Source organism: Mesoplodon mirus, assembly GCF_964341445.2.
Source record: "Mesoplodon mirus genome assembly, chromosome: 13".
Taxonomy (NCBI): Eukaryota; Metazoa; Chordata; class Mammalia; order Artiodactyla; family Ziphiidae; genus Mesoplodon; species Mesoplodon mirus.
Window position 1 is genome coordinate 50,508,641 of NC_138989.1, and position 25,367 is coordinate 50,534,007.

Genomic DNA, 25,367 nt, shown 5'->3' on the forward strand with positions numbered 1-25,367 from the left:
TTGATTTCTTTTAGAGTTTCTATATAGAAGACATGCTATCTGCAGATAATTTTGTCTCTTTTTAATCCCCTAATTCTTATTCCTTTTCTTGTCTTATGGTTTAGACCTCCAGTACAATATCAGATTGAAGTGAGGATGCATAACTTTTCTTATTTACAATGCTACAGAAATGCATTGGGAATCCCATCATTAAATATGTTTGCTATAAGTTAAAGAATTTCCTTTCTAGTCCTAGTTTTCTGTGAAGTTCTCTATTGATGAGTAATGAACTACCTAACTGCCTCAAAACTTAATGGCTTTAAACAATAAACATTTATTATCTCATTTTCTTTGGGTCAGGAATGCAGGAGTAGCTTAGCAAGGTGGTATTGACTCAGGATCTTATATGATGTTGCAGTCAAGATGAAGGCTTGACTGGGTCTGCTTCCAAAGTGGTTCACTTCCATGCCTCGCAAGAGAGTACTCTTTGTTGGCAGGAGGTTTCAGTTTCTCAGCACATGGATCTCTTTATAGGGATGCTTCAGTGTCCTTCTGACGTGGTGCTGGCTTTCCCCAGAAGGTGTGATCTGAGAGAGAGCTGGGAAGAACTGTGCTTTACGACTAGCCTTGAAATCACACATCATTACTTCCACCATATTCTATTGGTTAGAAGCAAGTCCCTAAGTCCAGCCCACACTTTAGGAGGGAAATTACACTCCACAAAAATTACTTCATGTATTGATTTTTTTTTAGTCTGTCTGCCCCTGCAAAGTTGCACAAGAGCAGGGGCTTCTATCTGTATATCTTTACAGAGATATACAGAGAACCCCACTTGGAGCCTCAAACTTTTGTGTCCTCAGCTGTGGTTAACATCTCTTTGAGGGTATCAGAGGTACCTCATACTGAGCATGTCCAAAGTCAAACTTACATTTCTTCCCATCTTTTCCTCCTTTCCAAAAATTGGTCCTCTTTTACTGGTCCCTGTTTCTATGACTGGCAACACTCTGCATCCACTTGTATAGGCCAGGATTTCCTCCTCTTTACCCCCACCTGACTCATCCTTAAATCCCATTGAGTTTGTCCCTTAATATCTCCCGAATCTGCCCACTTTTATCCAGCTCCAGCTTTGTCGCAATCACAGTTTTCACCTCTTGTGTCTTTGATCCACTGGCCTTTGAGTGTTGGGCTTCTTCCTGCTATAGAATCCTTGCTACTCACTGCTCCAAATGCTCACTTTCTCTTCAAATCATGTCTTCCTCAGGGAAGCCTTTTTGACAAAGTCGGATCTCTTTTACAGATGTGTATAGTGCTGTGTACCTCCCTCCAAAGCAGTTATCACGATTGAAATTTCACGTTTATGTGAGTGTTCGACTAATGCCTGCTTTCCTGGAGCCAACTCTAAACTTCGTAAGGGAAGGAATATTTTGTTCATGCTTGTATTCCTTGCATTTGACACATTCCCTACATTTACTGAGTTTGTGTGTTTTGAATGTATGAAATAATAATAAGTGAATGAATAGGTTTCATTATAGTTCTGAGAAATAGAGCAAATGGAATATATAATTAGTAAATAAAATAATCTTGCTTCTCTTTACAATGTTAGAGGATAAATATTTTTTTAAGTCTTTTAGTTTTTCTAGCAGAAATTTCAGCTACAAATTAAATGAATAGATCTATTGAAGAGTCTCATATCTCATACCTCTGCCTGGTCAGTACAGTGCAAAATTAGTCATTCTAGGTGTAGGTGCCTGAGAATTCAGTGTTCTTGGGAGAGGGGAGATAAGCACCTTAACATACTCAGAAGACTGAAGTTTTAGGTCCAAGAGAATGATGCTTCTGTTTTCTCCAAAGCTGCTTTTGAGCTGAGACTCTCTTTTTAGGCTTGAAATTTCTGGAGAGCCTTGGCTAGAAGTATATGGAGTAAGAGAAAATAATTATTTAGCCCTAGAAAATATTGATCAACCTTTGGAAAAACTTGGCATATGACACGTAGGTTAGAATCAGAAGTTTACTGATATAATTTATCACTGTACTTTGACATTAATTCAGATTTTATACCTTCTAAAATAATTAAGGAGTTAAATGCATTTCACATGGAAAGTTTTAATCTATTGTGGTTGAGACAGAAACTCTGAGCTTTTAATAATTTCCAAGATAAATTCTGGTATGTATCACTTGAAGAAATACACAACAGTTTTTCTCCTAAAATTGGAATTGTTTCTTTGAAGGATCCTCACCTCTCCTGTATTTATTTGTGTACAGTAGAATTCACCCTTTTAGGTGTAGTCGTACCAGTTTGGACAAAATGACCGCCGCAACCACAAGCAAGAGATGGAATGTTTTCATTATCACAAGTTCCTTCACGGCCCTTTGAGAGCAGTCCTCTACTTTTCCACAGCCCCTGGCAACCACTGATCTAATTTGTCTCATATAAATGGAATCATACAGTATACAGTATGCAGCCTTTTGTGACTGACCACTTTCACTTAGCATAAAGCTTTTGAGATTCATCAGTATTGCATATATATCAAGAGTTCTTTTTGATTGCTGGATTTCTGGGTAGTAGTATTTCACTGTTTGGTGTACCACAATTTGTTTATCCATTCACCAGGTGATGGACATTTGGATTGTTTGCAGATTTTGATGATTATGGTTAAGCTGCTATAAAGATTTGTGTACAAGCCTTTGTGTAGACGTACATTTTCCTTTCTCTGAAGTAAATAGCTAAGAATGGAATTACAGACTCTTGTGGGACGAAACTGCCAAGCTGTTTTCCAGAGAGACTGTACCATTGTGCATTCCACTGGCAATGTATTAGAGGTCCAGTTGCAGCAGTTCCTTGATAGCACTTGGTAGTTTTCTTTTTTCCTTTCACTATTTATATTGGTGCATAGTGGTGTTTCATTGTGGTCTTAACTTGCAGTTCCTTAATAGCTAATGATGTTGAACATCTTTTCTTGTGCTCTTTTCCCACCTGTATCGCTGTTTGGTAAAGCAACAGTTCAAACCTTTTGCCCATTGTATTGGATTAGGATTTTTAAAAATTGTATTTGGAGAGTTCTTTATATGGTCTGGATACAAGTAATTATCAGATATGTAATTTGTAAATATTTTCTCCCAATATGTGACTTGTTTTTTATTTTTTTAACTGTCTTTTGAAGAACAGGTTTTAATTATAAAGTCCAACTTATCAATCTTTTTAAATGATTTGTGCATTTTATTGTTACCACGTAAGGAATCTCTACATAACTGAAGGTCTCAAAGATGTTTGCCTCTCCTTTATCCTCCTTTCTCCCTACACCTCCTGCTTTCTCTGTACCACTCTCCCAAATACACACACACCCACTGCATTTCATCTTCAGTTTTAGAATCTAATTGTGCTGCCTTGGAAAAATTAAATAGGAATGAGTACAGAGTTATAAAGATTTACATTTAAGTGTTCTGGGCTGTAAGCATTGAAAAAATTAACAATCAGCAGATTTTAGAGAACACAAAACTACATTTGAATCCCAGCTGTTGCACTGGCCGTTAGACTGCTTGCTTTGCCAGTGACCAAAAGAGGTAGCCTTTCATGTAAAGTGGCTTGAAATATTTACACATATAATATGTATCTTGCTTCTCTGGAGAGAACTGTTGCTCCATGACACTGTGCATTATAACGTTTTGCTCTTCCCCTCAGCCTAGTCACCACAGATGTCAGTTGTTGCTCACTGCACGTGACAGATACTGAGTAAGTATGATTTTGAGGCAGGAATATGACAGTAGCATCCCTGTTCTCACTGTGCAGTCCGGAAGTGTTGGTGTGATGAAAGGGGGCCAATAAGCAAGAGATCGAAGTCCCCAGAGAGACGAACAGAAATAATACTTTACATTGCTAAGTATTACTTGGTATTTTGGGGTGCTTTTCAGGTTGCTGTTTAGCCACCTTGTGAAGTAGGAAAGAACTATTGTATCTTTTTCATAAATAAACTCTCTGGCCTGCCCTGGATTGTTTAGGTAGAGACGTTTCTACTGCCCACCATGGAACATGCTACATAAAACTGCCCTTGTAAGAAGCTGCTGTGCTGCCCATCAGCCCAGCCCTTCAGAGCTTCTGCTCATTGGCTTTCACCTGTGCCAAGTGTGTGTTTCCTCCATCCGCTCCCCTGAGTGCACTTGGCTCCTCTATCTTCTGATCAGCAGTGACACAGACCTTTGAGCCTCGGTGTCAGCGGCTCGGTGGGATGACTCCTTACCTCTCTGAGGTCCCTCGGACTGCTCCAGAGCTCCCCCACATGAGTGCCGTATGTGCCAGAAGTGTTTCTGGTCTAGCTATCCCAAAGGACAGTGCCTCCAGTCATTTTCTCATGATATTTTAACAGATTGGGGGTGGCGGGGGGTGGGTAGAAACAAAACATCAGGGAAGTCTGTAAAATGACTGTCAGAGCCAGGACTAGGGCTCAGGTCTTTCGATGCCCTTTTCTTTTCTGTTATACTTTCCATGAGTCTTGTTTTTGAACGGCTGGTGACTAGCATTTTTAGAATGGGATTCAGTGGGACAGAGGGATAAGAATCATTCCAATTAAACTGCTCTAGAAAAGCTACTAGGAGAACTCATAAATCCTTGGACCCTGGGAACTGAATGTGAGTGGTTCAAATGGACTGGGAATTACTGGCTTCTTAAACTCCTGTGGCAGTTAATGGCTTAGCTTTTGCTTTAGTGTTTAATACAGCAATTGAATAGAAGGCAGTTAAGCCCCTTGTGTTTGATGGATATAAGATAGTAGCTCACTGTTTTAATTTGAATTTTCCTCATTGTAATGAATCGAGCACCTTTTCACTTGTTTATTGGCTATTCAGGTTTCCTTTCTGCAAAGTGCTTGTTTAGTCCTTTACGCATTTTTCTATTGGATTGTATATATTGATTTTTAGGAGTTATTTGCATGTTCTTACTATTTTTATATATTTTACTAGTATTCTTTCAAGTCTGATTTTAAAACTTATTCTTCATAGTAAAATTTCATATTCATATTGAATTAATCCATTGGTTCTTTTTTAGTTAATTTTTAAGTTAATCTTTTTTCTTTTTCTTTCTATAGGTTATGAACGTGATTTCTGATGAAACTGGATTGGAATAATTTTCATGATCTTTGTATATTTATATATATATATATATTTTAAAATTTTGCATTTGACTTAAAGTGCCATGAGAAAATTTGCATATTGCAAGGTGGTCCTAGCCACCTCCTTGATTTGGGTACTCTTGGATATGTTCCTGCTGCTTTACTTCAGTGAATGCAACAAATGTGATGAAAAAAAAGAGAGAGGACTTCCTGCTGGGGATGGTGAGTGACATTTTATAATAGTGGACCTGTTTTGATATATATGTCACTTGTTTGTACTAACTAATTTGGAAACTATAAAATTTTAACATTTTTAGATTAATAGTAATCCCTGGCTTCCTATATATGATGATCATATTTCCATCAGTTCTCCAGTGGGTTTTTCTAACAGTTAAAAGTATTAAAGTATCCTGTATAGAATTGCTAAATTCAATTTGTGTGTTCAATGTTAAATGTAGTTAATTTTCTGGAAGTTATATTACCAAATACTGTAGGGAATCTCATAGCTGGAACTACCAAAATTGTACAGGAGATTAGTCTAGTGTCATAATGCTGAGTGGAGCATTAAAATTGCATTATCAAGTATATGAGAGAGTTCTCCAGCCTTCCCATCTCAGTCCTAAGGGAAGAAGTCATTTTAGGTAGATGTGGTCTGGTGAGTTTGTTTTGTTAATGCTGTAGATAGCTCCAGTTAGCACTTTTAGGGAGAGCTTATGAAAAGATCAGGCTATAAAATCTGGGCTGCAGTGAGAACACTGCAGTATCTAATATGGAAAAGGAAGGAAACACAAATATGAAGGACCTAGTTTGGAAGACTGACATTTTTTGACAGAGGACACCTGAAAAATTCAGTTTTAGACTCTCTGTGTTTAAACCAAAAAACAAATGCTGCCTTTTATTTTTTTTTAGACAAAATGAAAATGACTTTGCATTGTGAATCAGCAATTCAGCTATTCTGCGCTCTGAACTCTCTGTGATTAGTATAGAATATCTGGCTAAACAGTAATTCTATTTTTAGGAATTATGTGTGAATGATTACTGTTTTATTTGAATATGTAGCCACATTTAAATATCTTGTACTTTTATAATGAAAGCACCTGGTCCCTTAAAATTTATAATCTAAAATTATTTATTTGTATTGGTAGGTGTGCCTACTTATTGTAATTTTTACAGATGGGATTGTGTAACCAGTTCTCTTTATTTCATGGGAAATCTGCCGAAAATTAGGCTCAGTTGCTAACACTGGACTTTAGTAATACCTAGGCTAACCCCTGACTTTTTAATTTTCACCTTCCCCATAATTTTTTTGCCTATTAATTTGTTGACTTTCCTGGTTTCCTTTATGGCCCTGCTGTTAGTAAGTTTGTCGGGTGACAAGACACTACCTCCTTAACTGTTGTTAGAGCTATAACTCTGTCAACATTTAAATCACATCAAAGGTATTGCCATTCACCAGTAAGAAACTAGCATAATTCTTTTCCCAAGTGGAACAGATTAACTTTCCCCTCACTCCACCTTAATTCATTGCCATTTATACTGGGAGCTCATGGTGTTCTGTCTTAAATGCAAAGGCATGAAAAGTAAGGAAGACTGGGACCTCTGTAGTAGGTGAAGACACACTTAGTGAATGTTTTTTAAACTCTGATATGTGCTGGGCAGTGTGCTACGTGCTAGTGACATACACTTCAACAATACAAAAAAGTTCCTCCCTTTGGGGAATCCCAATCCAACAGGAGAGAAAGAATATGGTAAAATAGTGATATGATAGATAGCATACTAGAGATGTGCATGAGAGCAGGAGGGAGGGACACCGTGGGGCATCTGAGAAGGTGCAGCAAGGAAGTGTAACGCTCAAGCTGTAGTATCAGGGTGAACAGGTGTTTGTTAGGTTTGATGGGTGAGGGGAATACCTTCCAAGCAAAGGAGAGAAGCATGTGCAAGATAAGCAAGTGAGAGACAGAGGTGACGGATAGGAGAATGTGAGGAAAGAGCACGGGACGAAGCTGGGAGGTTAGCAGAGGCCACATCACGGGAGGCCTTTTATGACATGCTAAGGGTTTTGGACTAAATCCTGTAGGTGAGGCATGACATTGAAGGATTTTTTTGGCTGCGTCAGGTCTTAGTTGTGGCACGCGGGATCTTTTGTTGCGGCACACGGGCTCTTTGTTGTGGCGCACGAGCTTCTCTCTAGTTGTGGTGCGCAGGCTCCAAGACGCGTGGGCTCTGTAGTTTGTGGCGTGCAAGCTCTCTAGTTGAGGCCCGTGAGCTCAGTAGTTGTGGCGTGCGGGCTTAGTTGCCTTGCAGCATGTGGGATCTTAGTTCCCTGACCAGGGATCGAACCCTTGTCGCCTGCATTGTAAGGCAGATTGTTTACCACTGGACCACCAGGGAAGTCCCACTGAAGGATTTTAAACAAGGGAATCAGTTACCTGATGGGATCCAGACTTTCAGAAAGAAGTTTGGTGGTCACGTGGCTGATGTATTGGCTTGGTGTTTAAAAGCCGAAGTTCCTTCGGTTTTTAAATAAAAATAAAAGACACATTTTTCATTTTCACCAAGAGCTTTATTGAACAACATATTCGCAGTTTTGTACCACTACTTTCTGCCATTTTTTAGGCAACTTCATAATTCCATCTTCCTACAACTTTTTATCTTTTTGAGCAAAGAACTGTTTCAGGTGCCTTTTACAGTCTTCCAGGGGATTGAAATTTTTTCCATTAAGAGACTTTTGTAAAGACCGAAATAAATGGAAATCTGAAGGTGCAGTGTCTGGTGAATATGGCGGATGAATCAGAACTTCCCAGCCAAGCTGTAACAGTTTTTGTCTGGTCATCAAAGAAACATGTGGTTTTGCGTTAATCCTGATGGAAAATCGTGCATTTTCGTTTGACTAATTCTGGACCCTTTTCTTCGAGTGCTGCTTTCAGTTGGTCTAACTGGGAGCAGTACTTGTTGGAATTAATCATTTGGTTTCCGGAAGGGGCTCATAATAGAGGACTCCCTTCCAATCCCACCATATACACAACATCACCTTCTTTGGATGAAGACCAGCCTTCAGTGTGATTGGTGGTGGTTCATTCACTTGCCTCACGATCTCTTCCATTCCACATTATTGTACAGTATCCACTTTTCATCACCTGTCATAATTTGTTTCAAAAACGGAACGTTTCGTTACGTTTCAGCAGAGAATCTCATGGGGAAATACGGTCAAGAAGTTTTTTTTCACTTAATTTACGTGGAACCCAAACATCAAAGCGATTTACATAACCAAGCTGGTGCAAATGATTTCAGCGCTTGATTTGGGTATTTTGAGTATGTTGGCTGTCTCCCATGTGATATAACATTGATTGTTGTCAATTAATGTCTCGATTTGATCCTTACCAACTTCAACTGGTCTCCCCAACCTTGGAGCATCGTCCAGCAAAAAATCTCCAGCACAAAACTTCGCAGACCACTTTTGACACGTTCGATCAGTCACAGCACCTTCTCCATACACTGCACAAATATTTTTTTGTGTTTCAGTTGCATTTTTACCTTTCTTGTAATAATAAAGCATAATATGCCGAAAATGTTGCTTTTTTCCCCTCCGTCTTCCATATTAAAATGGCTACACAAAAATTCACAGATTTTGATAATTTTTTTTTTAATGCATGACATATGACAGCTGTCACAATACAGTCCAACAAAAATGTTTCAGATGAAGTTAAAGACAGCTAAGCACTGCTAGAGCCATCGTATGGGAAAAACCAAACAAACTTTTTGGCCAACCCAATACTAGCAGGGAATGAGACGGCAGAGACTGGTTGTGAGGCCCCTGGGAAGGTTTGGAGAAGTTCTTGCGGCCTACACTAAAATGACACTGGAGATGGAGAGGAAGTAAAATATATGAGAAGTTTGTAAATAGTGGTGTTTACATAGCATGGGGGGTCACTGAACGTAGGTAATAACGGAGTCTAAGATGACTCTCAGGTCTTCCTCTTTGGATGAACTCCCCCAGAGGCGGAGTGGCTTTGGTGAGAAGGCAGAAGGATGAGTTGCGTTTGGAGCGTTTAACGTTGGGGTGTTGGGAGGGATGTCCTGCAGCACAGGGTGGCTGGGGTAGAGCACGTGGGCGGCAGTGTGGGCTCCAGCAGTGTGTGGATGTTGGAAGAGACAGGCCAGTGTTGGAGAGGATCATGGAGGGTCAGCAAAGGGAAATAAGGCTTCCGGAAGTCAGAGTACGGGGAGAAGCCAGAGGGAGTGGGGTCATGGAAATCCAGGAGTGATGTTTGTTAAGAGATTTTACTTGAGATGAAGACGTGGTTCTGATGTGTTTCCCAACAGGGGGTTTCTTGTGACCCTAGCAAGTGCCATTTCAGTGCCAGTGGATTTGATATTACTGATGTGTAGCTTATCCTTTTAGGAAGCTTCCACACGAATAGATAGTACAGTCGTTTAAAAGAAAGAAATGGAGCCAAAGTTGGTTTTCTATTGAATGTATGTATTTTTTATGTATGTTGAGGGAGAGGTTTAAATACAAAGTAATGAAGTAATACTTGGAAGAGCCAATTCTCAGCAGATGAGACAGTGTGGTGTCAACCATAAGAAAAGGATTATCCTTGAAGAGGATTCTAAGGTTAGTACAGTTTTGGAAAACGACTAGTAGCATGAGCATCAAGGAAAAGGAGTAGCTTTTATACAAAGTACAGAAGTACAAAGTAAAGGAGAAATGGTCTGAAAGTAACAATGTGGAGCTATGAGAGAGCATCGTTACCTCCTGGGAGACGGAGAATGAAAGTTGTTGAGGGTTGTGAGGTTAGTGGGCTCCGGGGCAGAGCCAGATTTAAGTCTGGTAGATGGGGCCCCTGTGGAGACAAGATGACGTATTGATAGAAGCTTTATAATGGCCTGGGGGCATCAGGGTGTTGAGTGGGACAGACTGAGAAGGCCGTGAGCAGCGGAAGGATGAGGGAAGCACTGAGCAGTAAGCCAAGCGGTGAGTTAATAGCTGAAGGGAGAGGCTTGGAGAGGCCAGCGGTTCCAGATGGGGCCCTAGAGCATCCATTTTTTCCAACTGTGTTCCATGTAGCCTTAAGGGATTGAAGGGAAAGAGTGAGGAAATGATTTAGGGAAGGGGGACAATTGATGCTAAGCAAGAACAGTTTGAAAAATCTGCTCTGATGTGAAGTTTCAGTGCAGTGGGCGCTGAGAGGTCTCAAGTAGCATCAGAGGCCTAAGGTTGTTAAGGCTCTCAACATAAGGCTGCTGAGGAATTGTGGTGCCACTGAACAGATCTTTCACTAAACTTGTTGGGAGAGGGTTGATAGGTGATAGCACCAAGGATGTGGACCTTCTTAGTGGAATTAGCAAGTACAGTCAGTGGCCTAGAGGAACGTAGGTCTCTTTTGATAGAACACATAAGGTTTCCAGGATATTCGTTTTCTATGGCATTTGAAAAACCAAATCAAAACAAAAAAGCAAAAGAACAATGAGCAGAGACAACACTCCAGAGCAATTTTCTCAGTATTGTAAGGACCTCATTTCTGAACTTCTTTGAACTGCTTTACAATGCCAATTTGGTGAAATTTACCAAATTCTGTTCTTTAAACTATTGTGTGCAAAATGGTGTCCTATTTTTAAGCAGAATGGATTCATTATCCTTATGATAATGTTTATAAGATTATCATTGATATATTTAGTTTTCTAGGATTCTTATATTTACTTGTTACTTGCCTGTGTCAGGTAACAACAGGCCAGTCTTTGGTGTTTCAGAGGGTTGGTTTTGTTTTGTTTTATTTTATTTTCCTGAGCAGTTCTCTCTCATAGTTTTATTCTTGTATTTTATACCCCAGACTATCTGAGAATAGCAAAATTCTTCTGTTGCTAGAGAATTAGATTAGATTCCCTTTGAGAAAACACGGTTAGTGTGGGTTATGTCTTGGGAATATTTTTGCAACTCTTCTGCTTTTTAGAATTAACTCATTCATTCAATTTATGGATTTGGATGTTGCATAGACTATTCAATATTTTTACAGATGCAATTTCAAGTAGGAATTAATCCTTTGTGCCAGCACTGTACTTGATTTTCAGATTATTAAAATGTTGATTATTCAGGTTTTCATGTACTTCTGCTAGAATTATTTCAGTTGTCAAACAGTAGGAAAAGTTTGAGAACATATTTTATAGAAGAAACTTCTGATGATTAAAAACTTAAAAATATTGTTAGTAAAGGCTTTCAGAAACTCTTTATTACAGACTTTTAGTGTGCTTAGAGTTTTATTTGAACACATTACAAATGAATTGAATATAAAATTGGAATGAGGGTTGAAACTGACAGGTGTTGAGGTAGCAGAGAGTTATCAATGAATTTTGTTATATGCAATAATATTTTGACATTAAAAAAATCAGGTAATTTGCTTTGTTTATAGAATACATATTATATACACTAAGAAAACAAATACATTTCAGTTGTCATTGTAAGCCACATCCCAATTTCAGAGATGTTAAAATATGGGAAAAATATTTTGAAATAAGTGAAATATAGTGCATAAAAATAGTAAAGATAGTTGTACAATAGGTAAGAAAATTGTTTGTGAGAAATGATTTTAGCCTTTTATCTTCCCCATCTTCCCCAAATGGGTATCATGTAACTTTATACCTCCTTATTCCACTTCCATGAGAAAAATACAAATTAGAAATTTGTAAGATTTATTAAAACACATTCATAGGTATGTCATGTGGTTTGTATATATGAATCTTATTTGGCAGCATTCAGAGTGAACCTGTAGTTTTTTCGAAAATTATATTTTCTAAAACGTGAAACTTCTCTACATTGTCATGTAAATGAAGTTTAACTAAAGTGTATAATAAAATGTTTGTTCTCACATAATACTTTGGAATAACACCTTAGTCACCCCCTTGTCAAAGTTGATTTGATTTTTAGAAATGATCTGTCTATAAAATTTTATGGCAGTGAAAGTTTGTTTTTCAGTTTGGGAAATGATAGTATCCAAACCCATTTCATTTGCTTTCGAACAAGTTTCACTGAACTCTTTTTAATTTACATGAAAGACTGGTAAGTAGAATACAAGGAGAGTTAATGCTTACTGTCTTCTTTGTTAGTTGCTTTTTAGTACTGCAAGTGCATTAGGAGTAAAAATATTCACTAGCTACTTGCATTTTATCCTGGCATCTTTGCCAAAGAAAATTAGTTTACTGGTTGGTGTAATTCTTCAAGATATTATAATTTCTAAATTAGAGTACTGTGGTGGATTCTGTAAGTCATGCAGTAGTCATATAACTTTTGATTAATGGTCATTTTAAATGCGGCCCTGAGATCTCATGTGTATCAGTAGGTTAAAGTATATAATGTGGGTATTATACCAGATATTTAGATTATTAGTAAGTACCAGGTGACCAAATTTGTAAAATATTGCAGCCAGGAGGATTTTATATGTTGTACAGTTTTGCCCAATTCTTTAAGACCTCAAGGCTAGAGTTTTACTTCACTGTGATGGGGCAGGATTTTAGCACCCATTTGGAGTGTTGTATCTGCTCATTGTTTAACTTTCTGGTCATACAGTCTCTTAGGCTGTAAGCAATCAAGTTTATACTTACTGGTTCTTACAGTAATAATTTCTTGAGTGCTCCTTCATGCTCCCCCAATCCTCATGGAAAATTTCCAAACATAAACAAAAGTAGAGAAAAATAGAAAATTGATCTCCCATATACCCATCATCTGGCTTCAACAGTTATCAACTCAAAGCTAGTCTTGTGGCATAGATACATGGATACCTCTTTCTTTTTGTCCTCGCCACCCCCCGTTTTTGGTTGTTGTTGAAGAAGAAGAAATTGCTTTTTTTGTTTTCTCCAGTTTCCCACAGTCAGGATTTGCATCCCTTTAATGTTTTTTTTTATCATTTCCTCTGTCCCCTATATTTCCTGTGAATTGGTAAGTCCAGAGGCTTGATCACATTCAGGATCTACCCCACCCTGCCCCCAGCAAAAATACGTTATAGATGGTGTTCTGTATAACTTAATACTCAATTAAAAAACTGAGTAGTGTGAAAATGTTTCCATTTTAACTTTTCTTTAAAGCATCATCTTATGCTAAAATAGGGCACAGGTAACTGAAGGATATTTATAATAAGGGCCACTAGATGTCTCCCACCTACTCTTCAGGTTATCTGTGTCATGCAGATAAAATGACTGTTACCTCTAGAACTCCGCTGCTTTATACTGACCCCTGAATGTCCCAACCTCCAAATCTGTTAATTACTCTTTATTTTCAGAGACAGGTAAGTGAGAATTGACTCTGAGAGTTTTATAATTTATGATTTTTAAAGTTTTAAAAGCTTATATGGACATTATACTTCTGTACTTACAGTTTTTATTACACTTGGCATTGAAAATTTTTGTCACTGAGAATTTTTTAATTCTTACATTTAAAGAGCTTACTTGACAAAAATTAGGCGGGATTTGTTTTTAAAAATTGTATTATAAGAGTTTCCTATAATTTAAGTTATTTCCTAATATTTTAACTTTCTTCCTGGAATCACAGTTCATTCTGAGAATGGGGAAAGTTATTATCCACCATTTTTTTCCTTGATAGTCCTCTAGAATAGATTTTATATTCTAGACAGAGTTTTTGAAGACACAGTGAATAATATTCTGTAGCTCTGGTATTGGTAGGTTGCCATCTGAACAGGCATCCTGTAGGTCAGCTTCACCATCTAGAGCTGTTCTTGGGCAGATGAAGCTTGGCTGAAATGAGCTGGTTTGTCTACTGCCTTGATGTCTTCATTTTTTTGTCCAGAGACTTTCGGGGATGCCTAAAAAACAAACTGAAGGAGAATAAAACTTTCAGCTTTAAAAATAAACAAGTAATGTACAAAACAGATATTTTCATCCCATTCTTATCCTCACCTCATTTTCTACCCATCCCTCTTAGATGGGAAGTTTAACAATGTTTTTTCAAATTTAATATATTCTAGAACATATTTTTCTTGGAACACTTTTCAACATCTCAAAAGCATATAGCAAGGAACAAGATTTGGGAATTGCTGATCAGAAATATTATTCTTTTTACCAACATAACCAGTCCTCCATATCCATGGGTTATACAGAGGCCTGACCGTACCACACCTTTTTATATAAGGGACTTGTGTGTCTGTGGATTTTGGTATCCGCAGGGCGGGGTGAGGGGGGTGTCTTGGAACCAGTCCCCCATGGATACTGAGGGACAACTGTATATTATGAGATAACATTACTTCTGATTAGAACTATATTTCTTTCTTTTTTCATTAATAAGGTTATTTACTAGGTATATTTCAAATATGTAATCTACATATATGGAGTACATAATTTTAACACATTCCACTTAGCATTTTTAAAAATGAAGCATTTTTCTAGCCCACGAAGGAAATGTTAATACCTTTCAAAAGGTAGGAAGTTTAAGCCACATGAGGGTAGAGAACATGTAATGTCTTGTCTGCACTGATCCTCAGTGCCTGGCACAGTGGCTGCTATGATGTAGGTGCTCATTAAATATTTATTGTTGGAAGGCTGTATTTTCTCACTTAAGTGCAATAAAATAAAAAAGTTTACAATGAATGTTTGAACAAATAAAAAGCTCAAAGCATAAAAGAAATTCAAAATAAAAGAAATTCTCAAGAATTATATTTCTTGATGCTCCACCTTGCATAATGCTTATTATAATGTCTACTATTGTCAATTCAAGGATTTCATTTTGACTTATTTTGAATAACACTTTTACTCACATATTAATTTAGCATATAGTTATAAAATGCCTGTAGAACACTGCTAAACTCCACAGAAGGTACATGAATGAACAAAAAACTCCAGCTGAAAAAGAGATCATAATCTAGTTAGGGGAGGGTGTCATAGGCAGGTTTAACGATCATGATAAGAGAGAACTATTGATTAGAGACATAGAGCCCTGGACAAAATGATGTAGTAGTCAAGAGTAGTAAATGATCACTCTAGAGAGATGTAGAAAAGCTGCAGGAGAGAAGCTGCTTTAGCTGGGCCTTGAAGGACAAGTGTGAGTTTGGTATTGCAGAGGTAGAGGTAGGAAGGAGATGTCAAGGGAGGGGCCAGTGTGAGCAAAGGCACCAACGCAAGAAGACATGAGGCACATGGAGGAAAGCAGTGGGTGCTGTTTGACTGGAGGATGAGGATCTGTGGGGTGGCAGGTGGAGACCCCAGCAAGTGGTGGGTTTGGGAAGTTAGATTAAATTTCCTATTAAGGAGATTGGCCTCTAGGAGACCATGAGAATAACACAATGAAGGCTATGCTTTAGGGAGATTAATGTGGTAACGATATCGGAGATGGGAGTGCCAAGGCCATGAAGTGATTCAGGTGGGTGGTGCAAAATGAGGAGGTCTTGAGTCAGGACGAGGCATGGAAGCGGAGGACAAGGCAGCCCCTAGGCCATGTCTCAGACTGGGAGAGGATGGGCTCAGAAATGGCTCTGGTTGTTGAGGACACAGTTTAAACTCAAATGTTATTAAACAGAAACATGAATCAATTGTTATACAATTAATGTTAGTTAAGTTTCCTCCTTATTCTTAGTTCTAGAGCCAGTACAAAAGCCTCATGAAGGTCCTGGAGAAATGGGGAAACCAGTCGTCATTCCTAAAGAGGATCAAGAAAAGATGAAAGAGATGTTTAAAATAAATCAGTTCAATTTAATGGCAAGTGAGATGATTGCCCTCAACAGATCTTTGCCAGATGTCAGGTTAGAAGGGTAAGTACCTAGTGTGGTCCTAATAGTATTTAATACGAATGAAAAGTATGGTATGAGTTCCCAGTAAATTGCACCTTAGTGTTGACCGTTCTTAAAGTGATGGTTACATCACTAAGTTACTACTTACCCCCCCGCTTAAATAATTAAATGCTGATAAAATAATACCTCAAGTTCTAGTGATCATTGGGACTATATAGTTTAGGCTTTGGAAGATAATTGTTTATCTTGAGAGATTAGTAGGAATTTTAAACTTCATTAGTAACAAAACATCTATATAATTAATTTTTTATTTGAATTTTTTTAATTTTTTTTATACAGCAGGTTCTTATTAGTTCTCTGTTTTATACATATTAGTGTATACATGTCAGTCCCAATCTCCCAGTTCATCTCACCCACCCACCCCTGCCACTTTCCCCCCTTGGTGTATATAATTATTTTTTACAAGATTCTTTTAAGTTGTGTGTAACTTAAAACGGTGAAGTATACAGTCATAAGCATACAGATTACTGAATTTTTACATATGTATGTACCCGTCTAACCATCATCCAACTCAAGTTACAGAACATTTCCTTCACCCCTGAACACAAGATCTCTTGTGTTCCTTTCCAGTCAATACTCCCACCCCCAGGGGCAGCCATTGTTTTGATCTCTAAACATAGATTAGCTTTGTCTTTCTTTGAACTGTTTATAAATGGACCCATACTGTTTATATTCTTTGCTGTCTCTGAGATCCATATTGTTGCATATATCAGAAACTTATTCTTGTCCATTGCAGTGTTGTGGTTTGTTATGTGAATATACCATAGTTTATTTACATGTTGATAGATATTTGTGTTGTTTCCACTTATTGACTATTGTGAATAAAGGCTATGGTGACATTTCTGTGCACATTTTAGGAAGACTTAAGCTCTCATTTCTATTTGGTGTATGTATTGGGGAAAGAAATAGGGTATACACTTAAGTAGCTTTAGCACGTGCTGCCAAACATTTTTCCAAGATGGTTGTACCAACTTACACTCCTACCAGCAATATAAGGCCCAGTTGTGCCATACGAAGAAGGTAATACAAGGTATCTGGACTAGAGGACAACAGGCCCAGTTAAAAGCAAGGGAACTGTACAGAGGAAGGTAGATCAAGTGAACATATACACTCTAGCTGTTGAGACCCCCTAGCCACCTGGCTTTCTGTGGCTCCCATTAATGCCAGCAGCCAGGGTTTATCCCTCCAGGCAGGAGATTGGAGGATCTTTTTCAGCAGAATTGGACTAGCCCTGGAGAAAAGCAAAACAACTGCAAACACTGACATCAGAGATTCTCCAACTTAATAGCATAGCCTGATCACTCCAGTGGAGGATACTCATAGTCACTAAGCCTCACTTAAATATTCAGAGCTTATATTCAGTTTTCTGGCCTTCCATTTTTAGTACTAGATGACCAAGGAATACTAGACATCACAGGAAACCCTCAAACATGTAAAGTATAATTCAAAACTTTAAGCAACTTGCAGGAAGCAAAGACTGGCTATTCAGGGGGAAGAAAACTTAAAAAGAAATAATTAGTAATCCCAATGAAGTAAGAAAACATATTACAACCAGAAAACAAAAATAGACATTCAAAAAAATAGACTGAGAGAACCAAAAAGAGCTTTTGGGAATTAAAACAAAACTCAGTAGCAGGTTGGGAGGAAATCTTCCATAAAAATAGATAAAAGAGATGGACAATAGTAAAAGCATATGAAATTGAATTGACTATCAATGAGAACCAATATTTGATTAATAGGAGTCTCAAAGAGAACAACAAAAAAAGTGAGGAGAGGGATAGGCAGGTGGGAAGGAGAAAATTTATCCACCAGATTTTCCAGAACTGGACTGTACAGGTTTTGGATTGAAAGACCATTAAGTTTTCAGGACAATAGATGAAAACAGACTGCACCCCCAAGGCATTGTGACTTTCAGAACACTGGCAATCATTCCCTGAAAAAGACCTCTTATAAGTTTCTCTTGAGAAGAAAGCAGATCACAATCAAAGGATTATTTATCAGAATATCTTCAAACTTCTCAGCAGCAACTCTGGAAACAAAGGAGCAAAATTCTAAAGGAAAATAACTTCCAACCTAGAATTCTGTATGCATCTAAATTAACAATAAAGTGCACAGGCTAAATAAGGACATTTTGGGAATGCAAGTTCTCAAAACATTGAACTGCCACCACATATCTTTTCTTGGGAAGTTACTGGCTTGTGCTCCACCAAAAGAGGACTTAAATCAAGGAAAAGGTTGACACAGGATGTAGAAGACGGGAGATCTGATGTGCGAGAGATGGTGGGAATCTCTGGAAGATGGTGTAAGGACAGCCACGGGTGAGAGTTGTGCAGGCAGAGAGGCAGCCAGCCCAGGTAGGAGCAAGCTCAGAAAATGCTCACCAGGAGAGACTTCAAGGAGATGTTGTTGAAGTCATACCTGATAAGGCTGAATGTCTTGGAGAGATTTAGACAATTGATGGAGAATTTGGGATTGAATTAGTAATAAGTACATAGAAAACCATCGCAAGAAAAAAATTAAACAATCATTAAATCCAGGGGAAATTTTTTAAAGTTGTTCAGAGAAGGCAAAGATAATCAGTTTATTACATGGCACAGCTATGAATAAGTCATAATAAGGTAACCACTGAATATTGTGCATGTAAAAATTAAACTGAGGGGATATAGAGTATTCATCCAGCAAATTGGTTAAGTGGACATCAGTCAAGAGAAGCTTCATTGTAAACTTAGATTTTCACAAACTTTGTACTTTCCTGAGTAATTTAAGAATTATTGAAGAAAGCTAGACTCCTCGGGGAAGTCTCAGTTAAATTCAGTGATGTCTGCATTAAAAAGAACCTTAACTATTATTGTTTATAGTAGAGTTGTTTTTGCGCTTTTAATAATTCCCCTAAATACATCACCACTCTCAACACATTTTATTAAGTGTTTATTTTTAAAAATCTTTTACATGGTTCTTGATACTTTTATTAATGAGTAGCTTATAAGTATATTAAATATATTATAAACACTAGTTTTTGCACAGTGAACAACTTCATGATACAAAGATCAGTGTTTAAATGGTGTGATACGTATGCTTGTGTACCAAATTTTGGGCTTGATGAGGACTTCTCAGACTTGAAAAAATCCTGCTTTGTGCTGGATTGCTAGTCCAGCTGCTAATACGCAGTCATCTGACCAACCATTGGGTCTCTGTGGGACAGGGCTGCTTCATGGGGTGGCACAAAATCACTACTACCACTGAATAGCCATTTTTTGCCTTCTTGTTCCATTTCTATGCTTTTATCCTTTTTTTAAAAAAAAAGTTTTGAAAAACTTCTTATTATGGAAATTTTCAAATATATACAAAAATAGAGATAATAGTCTGAACCTTAATGTATTCATCACCTTGCTTCAGCAGTTCCTAAAAGCTCTCTTTTATACCCTCTAAGATGTCCTGCAACAATCTCCTTCTCCTGGTATTTACACTTTTGTGTGGTCTCTTCCTATGTTGTGCTAGGGTTGGTCTGTATGACCAGCAGTACAAGTGATGGAGTGTCATTTTCAGGATTGGGTTATAAAATACACTGTGGTTTCCAATTTGGTCTTTTATTCTCACTTGGATCATTGACTCTGGGGTAAGCCAACTGACATGACAGGAATGGCCCTATGGAGAAACCCACATGGTTTGTGGATTTTGGGGATCAACTAGGTGAGTGAGATTAGAAGCAGATTCCCCAACCTCAGGCAAAGACCTCCCATTTGCAAATATTACAATATTTGTCTCTGAAAGATAGGACTCATAGAACAAAAAAAAAAGGAAAGGGAAAAATCATGATACCATTTTTCATACCTAAAAAAAGTCTAAACAGTGTTTCCTTGATAACATGAAATATCCAGTTAAATTTCCCTAGTTATGTCATATATTTTCCTTTTTTAAGAGTGTTTGTATCGGGATACAAATAAGGTGCACACATTGCAACTGGTAGATATCTATCTCAAGTGTCTCTTAGTCTGTAGGTTCCGTCTTCTTTTTTCCCTTACAGTTTATTATTTGAATACGAGGTAGAGCGTGTTGTATCTTTCCTGAGTCTGCATTTTGCTGATTGCTGGTGCCATTGATTGCATTCTTCTGTTTCCTCTCTTCCCTGTAGATTGGTAGGTTAAAGGCGTTTTGTACCAATATCCTTGAAGTCAAGTAAGTTGTGACCTATTAGACAGGCCTATTATGTGTCCCATCAGTCTGTTTTCTATCATTGAAACTCCTATTAGCCAGGCTTTGGACTGCTTGCATTGATTCTCTTAGTCCCTTTTATTTTTATCTTTTCTCGTCTTTCTGTTCTACTTCCAGAGAGAAATGGTAGGCTACCTTTCAGCTATTCTCTTGAATTTTTTAATTACTAAGTCGTTGCTGTTGTTTTCTGACTTAAAGATACAGACACAAAACACTGCAACTTAACTTTTTTATTCACAGAAATATTTGTGAGATGTTTAGTATGTAGCATTTTAATCTTTCTAGTTTTTAAAGTAATTTTAACTTCGGTTTAAAAAATTATCAGTCCCATGAGGCAGGCCGCTGTTAAGTGCCTCATAGAGATTGCTGTAGCCCAGGACAATTGAATCAGGTTTGAATCCAGGTTTTCTGACTTTTAATTCCCTTCTTTCTCTGCCTAATTGCTAAAGGTTATTTTTTTCTCATTTTCTTAACTATTACTTTTAATGTTAGATGAAATTCTGAAAACAGATTAAAATCATGTATTTAGTAGAATTCTGTTTATTTTCTCATGTTAGATAAGCTTCTCTAGATGATTTGGATAAACTTCTGGGAGTTGCTCTGCTTATAATTTTTAAGCCTTACGGTTTTATAATTTTTTAGGTGTTTTCAGTTACGTTGGTATAATTCTATAAATAGTAATTGGTAGTTCTAAGGCTAATATGTATTTTGTTTCCGTTAAATACAATTTTGAAAACAATATTCTAACATAAATTTTACTCTTTGTATCTGTATTTATCCTCTTATAGTATGATTTCTACCTGCTTCATGAAATGTAAATTTTTGTTATACAAGTTTAGTGAGTTCCCTGATTTTTTGTTTTATCTGTTGCCTCAAAGACACACGTGATAATTAGTAGTTAAAAATATGCCTTAAAATATTTATCTTGAAGTATTTTTTCGTGTTTTTTTTTTTGGCTGCTTTGGTTGCTGTGCGCGAGCTTTCTTTAGTTGTGGCTAGTGGAGTCTACTCTTCATCGCGGTGCGCAGCCTTCTCATTGTGGTGGCTTCTCTTGTTGCGGAGCATGGGCTCTAAGCGCGCGGGCTCTAGAGCGCAGGCTCAGTAGTTGTGGCATATGGGCTTAGTTGCTCTGCAGCATGTGGGATCTTCCCAGACCGGGGATCAAACCCGTGTCCCCTGCATTGGCAGGCGGATTCTTAACCACTGCGCCACCAGGGAAGCCCTCTTTTGCATTTTCCGTCTTTCACTAGTGATCTCTCAGAAATTTTATTCTTTGGAAAACATAGCTTTCTCTTTCCTTATTTTAGCTATTAATTTTTTTTGAATGAAATAGTCTAAACATTCAGAAAGCTATAGGAGATAACAAAACTTTGTATCAACCACTAACTTTATTGAATTTTAACAAGTTGCCATATTCTCTTCATATTTTGTTTTTAAAATAAAACTTTACAGCTACTGTTGAAACCATTTGTGTACCCCTCCCCAGTTGTATTCCATTCCTCTCTAACCATAGGTCAGATTTTTTGCATTTATCATTACTGTGCATGTTTATCTATTATCTATCTACCTAAATAATATATAGTTTCATATTTTTAACAACAAATTCTAGCGTAGCATATGCATATATTCTTCTGCAACTTTAAAATTGTTCAAGCATTGATTTTAAAATTTGGCCATGTCATTACATGTAGTTCTAGGTCATTCATTTTAACTGCTTTGTAGAAGTCCATTGTGGGAATATACACCATAATTTATCTGTTTTGCTTTTGCTTAGATGTATATACTTTACAGTTATAGAATGTTTAAACAAGCATGTATTCTCTTGTACAGATGTAACAGTTTTCTGTGGAACAGTGCTTTCCAAATTGTAGGTCATGACCCCTTAGTCATTAATGGATCATGAGATCAATTTAGAAGACCTTAGGCCTCAAGTTTTTTTTGTTTTTTTTTTTTTTTTTTTTTTTTTACTTTTGCGGTATGCGGGCCTCTCACTGTTGTGGCCTCTCCCGCTGTGGAGCACAGGCTCCGGACGCCCAGGCTCAGCGGCCATGGCTCACAGGCCCAGCCGCTCCGCGGCATGTGGGATCCTCCCAGACCGGGGCACGAACCCGTGTCCCCTGCATCGGCGCGCGGACTCTCAACCACTGCGCCACCAGGGAGGCCCTCAAGTTTTTTTTTAATGGTATTTCATACACAATGTGAATACCTGTTAGCATTTTAATTAGTGAAATAGAAGATATCGGAGTGTATCTCATGTAATAAAAGTTTTTTTTCATTAATCATTGTTTCAGAATGTGTGTTTTAGGGTGACATAAAATGTATTTTTTACCATGTGTTATGGTCAGTTGCACAGAGATGCAAAATAACTGTGTTGAGAGGAATGTACTTTTTAATTTCATTTGATGTTTTAAAAAATTGCTCCCACTGTGGCTTCACCAGTTTACATTTTCCAGGTGCAGTGGATGAGAGATTACATTGTTCTGCATATTCACGCAGAGGATAGTAGTGGCATGAGTGAGATATAATAGTGGCGTGGACGAGGCTGGCACAGGTGAAGAAGTTTTCAAATTCTGATTGTATGTTTAAGATGGAAGCTATCAGAATGCTGACAGGTTGGATGTGGAGTAAAAGAAAAAAGGAAAAGTTAAGAATTTAGGCCTGATTAGCTATCTGAATTAAAGTGATACTTGCCAAGATGGAAAGGAGAGTAGAAATATGGGAATAGAAATCAAGAATTGTTAGCACATATTTATAAAGTCCTGGAGTTCAGGGGAGGGGTTGAAGCTGGAGTCATTAAGGGATAAGAGAATTTAAAGTCACGGGACTGGTTGACAGCCACTGGAGTGGATGAGGTGAAAAAGGGGTTAGGGAGCTAATATTCCAACCTTTGAAGATTGAGAACAGGAGGGAGATCTAGCAAGAGGCTGAGGAGAGGTGAGGTAATGTTTCAAGGGGGAAGTGGCCAGCTGTGTTAAATGCTGCTGAGAGGTTAAGTTGAGATCTCTAAACTGACCGGTGGTTTCAGTGTGTGGAGAGGCTGTTGGACAGGATTGTTTCTGTGGAGTGATAGGCAATGAAACCGTGGTTTGAAAGAATGGGGAGACTTTCCATTTCTGTAATGGTGGCCTTGGTGATCTGGACCAACTCTCCAGATGAGAACCTCTAGAGAGTTAGAAAAATCATCCTCTTGAAAACATCCAGAGGTTGGAAAGCACAGCTTAGAAGGTAGTGAAAAATTACAAAGCCAACATCTGGGAGAAGATGGAAACCCAGAGAAATGAGCGTAGAATTTGGAGGCTACTTTTTATCTAGAGGCATCTGCTGAATCCAAAAGGTATATACTGAGAAACTAAATAGTGCTTTTGACAGGAAAGAAAAGATACTGGGAGCAAGAGGGACTTAATGAGGTGCTGGCCGTGTTCTGTTTCTTCACCTGAGTCATGATTACATGAACATTTGCTTGTGATATCTCATTCGCTCTAAATTTATGTTTTTTGCACTCTGTTATGCTTCCCATAAAATCAACTTGAAAAAAGAGTGGGAGAAACAAAGTGGGAGGGAAGCAGTGGAGACAGCAAGTATAGCAATGCTTTTGAGGTGTAATTGTTGGAAAAAGAGAAATGGGGCAGTTAGCTGGGGAGATTGTGCAATCAAGGGAGACATTTTCTTTTTCTTCTGTAATATGGCATATAGTACAGTATGGTTGTGTGTTGATAGAAATGATCCCATTGAGGGAAAGTTTGAGAGGGGAGTATTACAGCAAGAGCATTCAACTTGAGTAGGTGAGAAGGAATGTAGTTGGCTTCAGACAGGAACAGGGATAATGCAGACATTGTATAATGGGGAAAAGGCACAATGTTTATGATCACAGATGTCTACAGGAGGGTCAGTGTGTTGCTGGGAGTATGGAAATCCTCATCTGATGGCTTTTTTTTCAGTGAAATTAGAAACAAGGTTAACACCTGTGAGTGAGGAGGGTCGGAAAGGTATTGGGAATCTCAGGAGGTGTGGAACAGTTTGCAGGGGTTAACTAGGAAATGTAGTGGGAACACTGGATAGTGCTGAGAGCCTCCTTGAGGTTGTGTTTGTAAATTGAAAATGAGACCATTCAGCATGCTCATATGTTTTCTTTAGCCATATTCAGCAGCGTTAGTGCAGATGCAGAGTCAACGGAAAGTTGGATTTAGCTATTGGGATATTGCCAAGCGAGTGAGATAGAACAGGGAGATACAAGACGGTGATTATAATAAAGAGTCCTGGAAAACATGAAGAGGGTCACAGAAAGTAAAAGGATGGAAGGGTCTGGATTTGAGATCCCAAGGAAGAAAGCTAAGGATCTGGGATTATTGGAGTAACTGAGTTGGAACAAGCCAGGATGTCAGGGGGAGGGAGTGGGGATGGGAGGTGGAAGGAGCAATGGTGACCAGAGATTGGGATGCTTAAAATGGAGATTATCAGTAATGATGTGGTCTAAGGATATAGCGTAAAAGTAAGTGGATGAGATATGGTGAAGGAGAGCAGAGCAGAGGCCAAGTGTTGATAAATCGACTGCATGGAAACTAAGATGACTGATAATGTGATGACAAGACTAGTGATGGAATTGGTAGGGAAGGGGACAGATGACTGTACCAAGGATGGGTCGGCAACTTCTTATAGCACCTTCTTTAAAGGACCTGAGGCTTCTTAGGGAAGAGGGAGAAACATAAGTCTTGAAATAGCGATGAGGAACAAGGGAGATACTTGACCCCACTTCCAGACTCAGTGGTGCAAGGGATGTTGAAGAAAAGCTAGCCTTCTCTTGAAAGACCACTCAGGAGGCAGTATTCTTGGTGATATTTTAACTAGTGTAGAATATGAAGGGAACATTCAGAGAAGAGATGGTGAATATTCGGGAACTTTGCTAATGACAGTAACCATGAATTCCAGAGAGCACAGTGGAAAGGTTTAGAGATTATGAGCTTTAGTTAGCCAAGTCGCAATTAGAATTTGGGTAATTCACGATGACCTGGAAGGCTTGGGTTCTTTGTTCATAGCATTATCTTCAGTACCTAATGCTTTTAAAACATTTTCACTAGATCTATAATTATGTGTCTATTCTCATTTCTAATACTGTTTGTTTCTTTTCTCTTTTTTCCTTCTGCAGTCTTGCTAGTGGTTTGCAGTTTTTAAGTTTTAAAAGAGGAGTAGCTTTTCCTTTTGTTTATCCAGTTTTTAAAAACTTGTTTTCTATGTAATTATCTTTTCTTCTACTTTTGTGTTTAATCTGTTTTCTTACTTCCTTAGTTAA

General features: G+C 38.1%; 1 protein-coding gene across 2 annotated transcripts in view; it reads left to right on the plus strand.

The window, feature by feature from the left end:
- Positions 1-25,367, plus strand: part of GALNT1 (polypeptide N-acetylgalactosaminyltransferase 1) — a 125,932-nt gene that overhangs the window by 50,634 nt on the left and 49,931 nt on the right. For both annotated transcript variants that reach the window (XM_082641538.1, XM_082641537.1), the window contains 2 exons: positions 5,058-5,303; positions 15,655-15,829. In XM_082641538.1, the coding sequence (XP_082497664.1) occupies positions 5,165-5,303; positions 15,655-15,829 (314 nt within the window). In that variant the 5' untranslated portion in view covers positions 5,058-5,164. The remainder of the gene's footprint in view (positions 1-5,057; positions 5,304-15,654; positions 15,830-25,367) is intronic.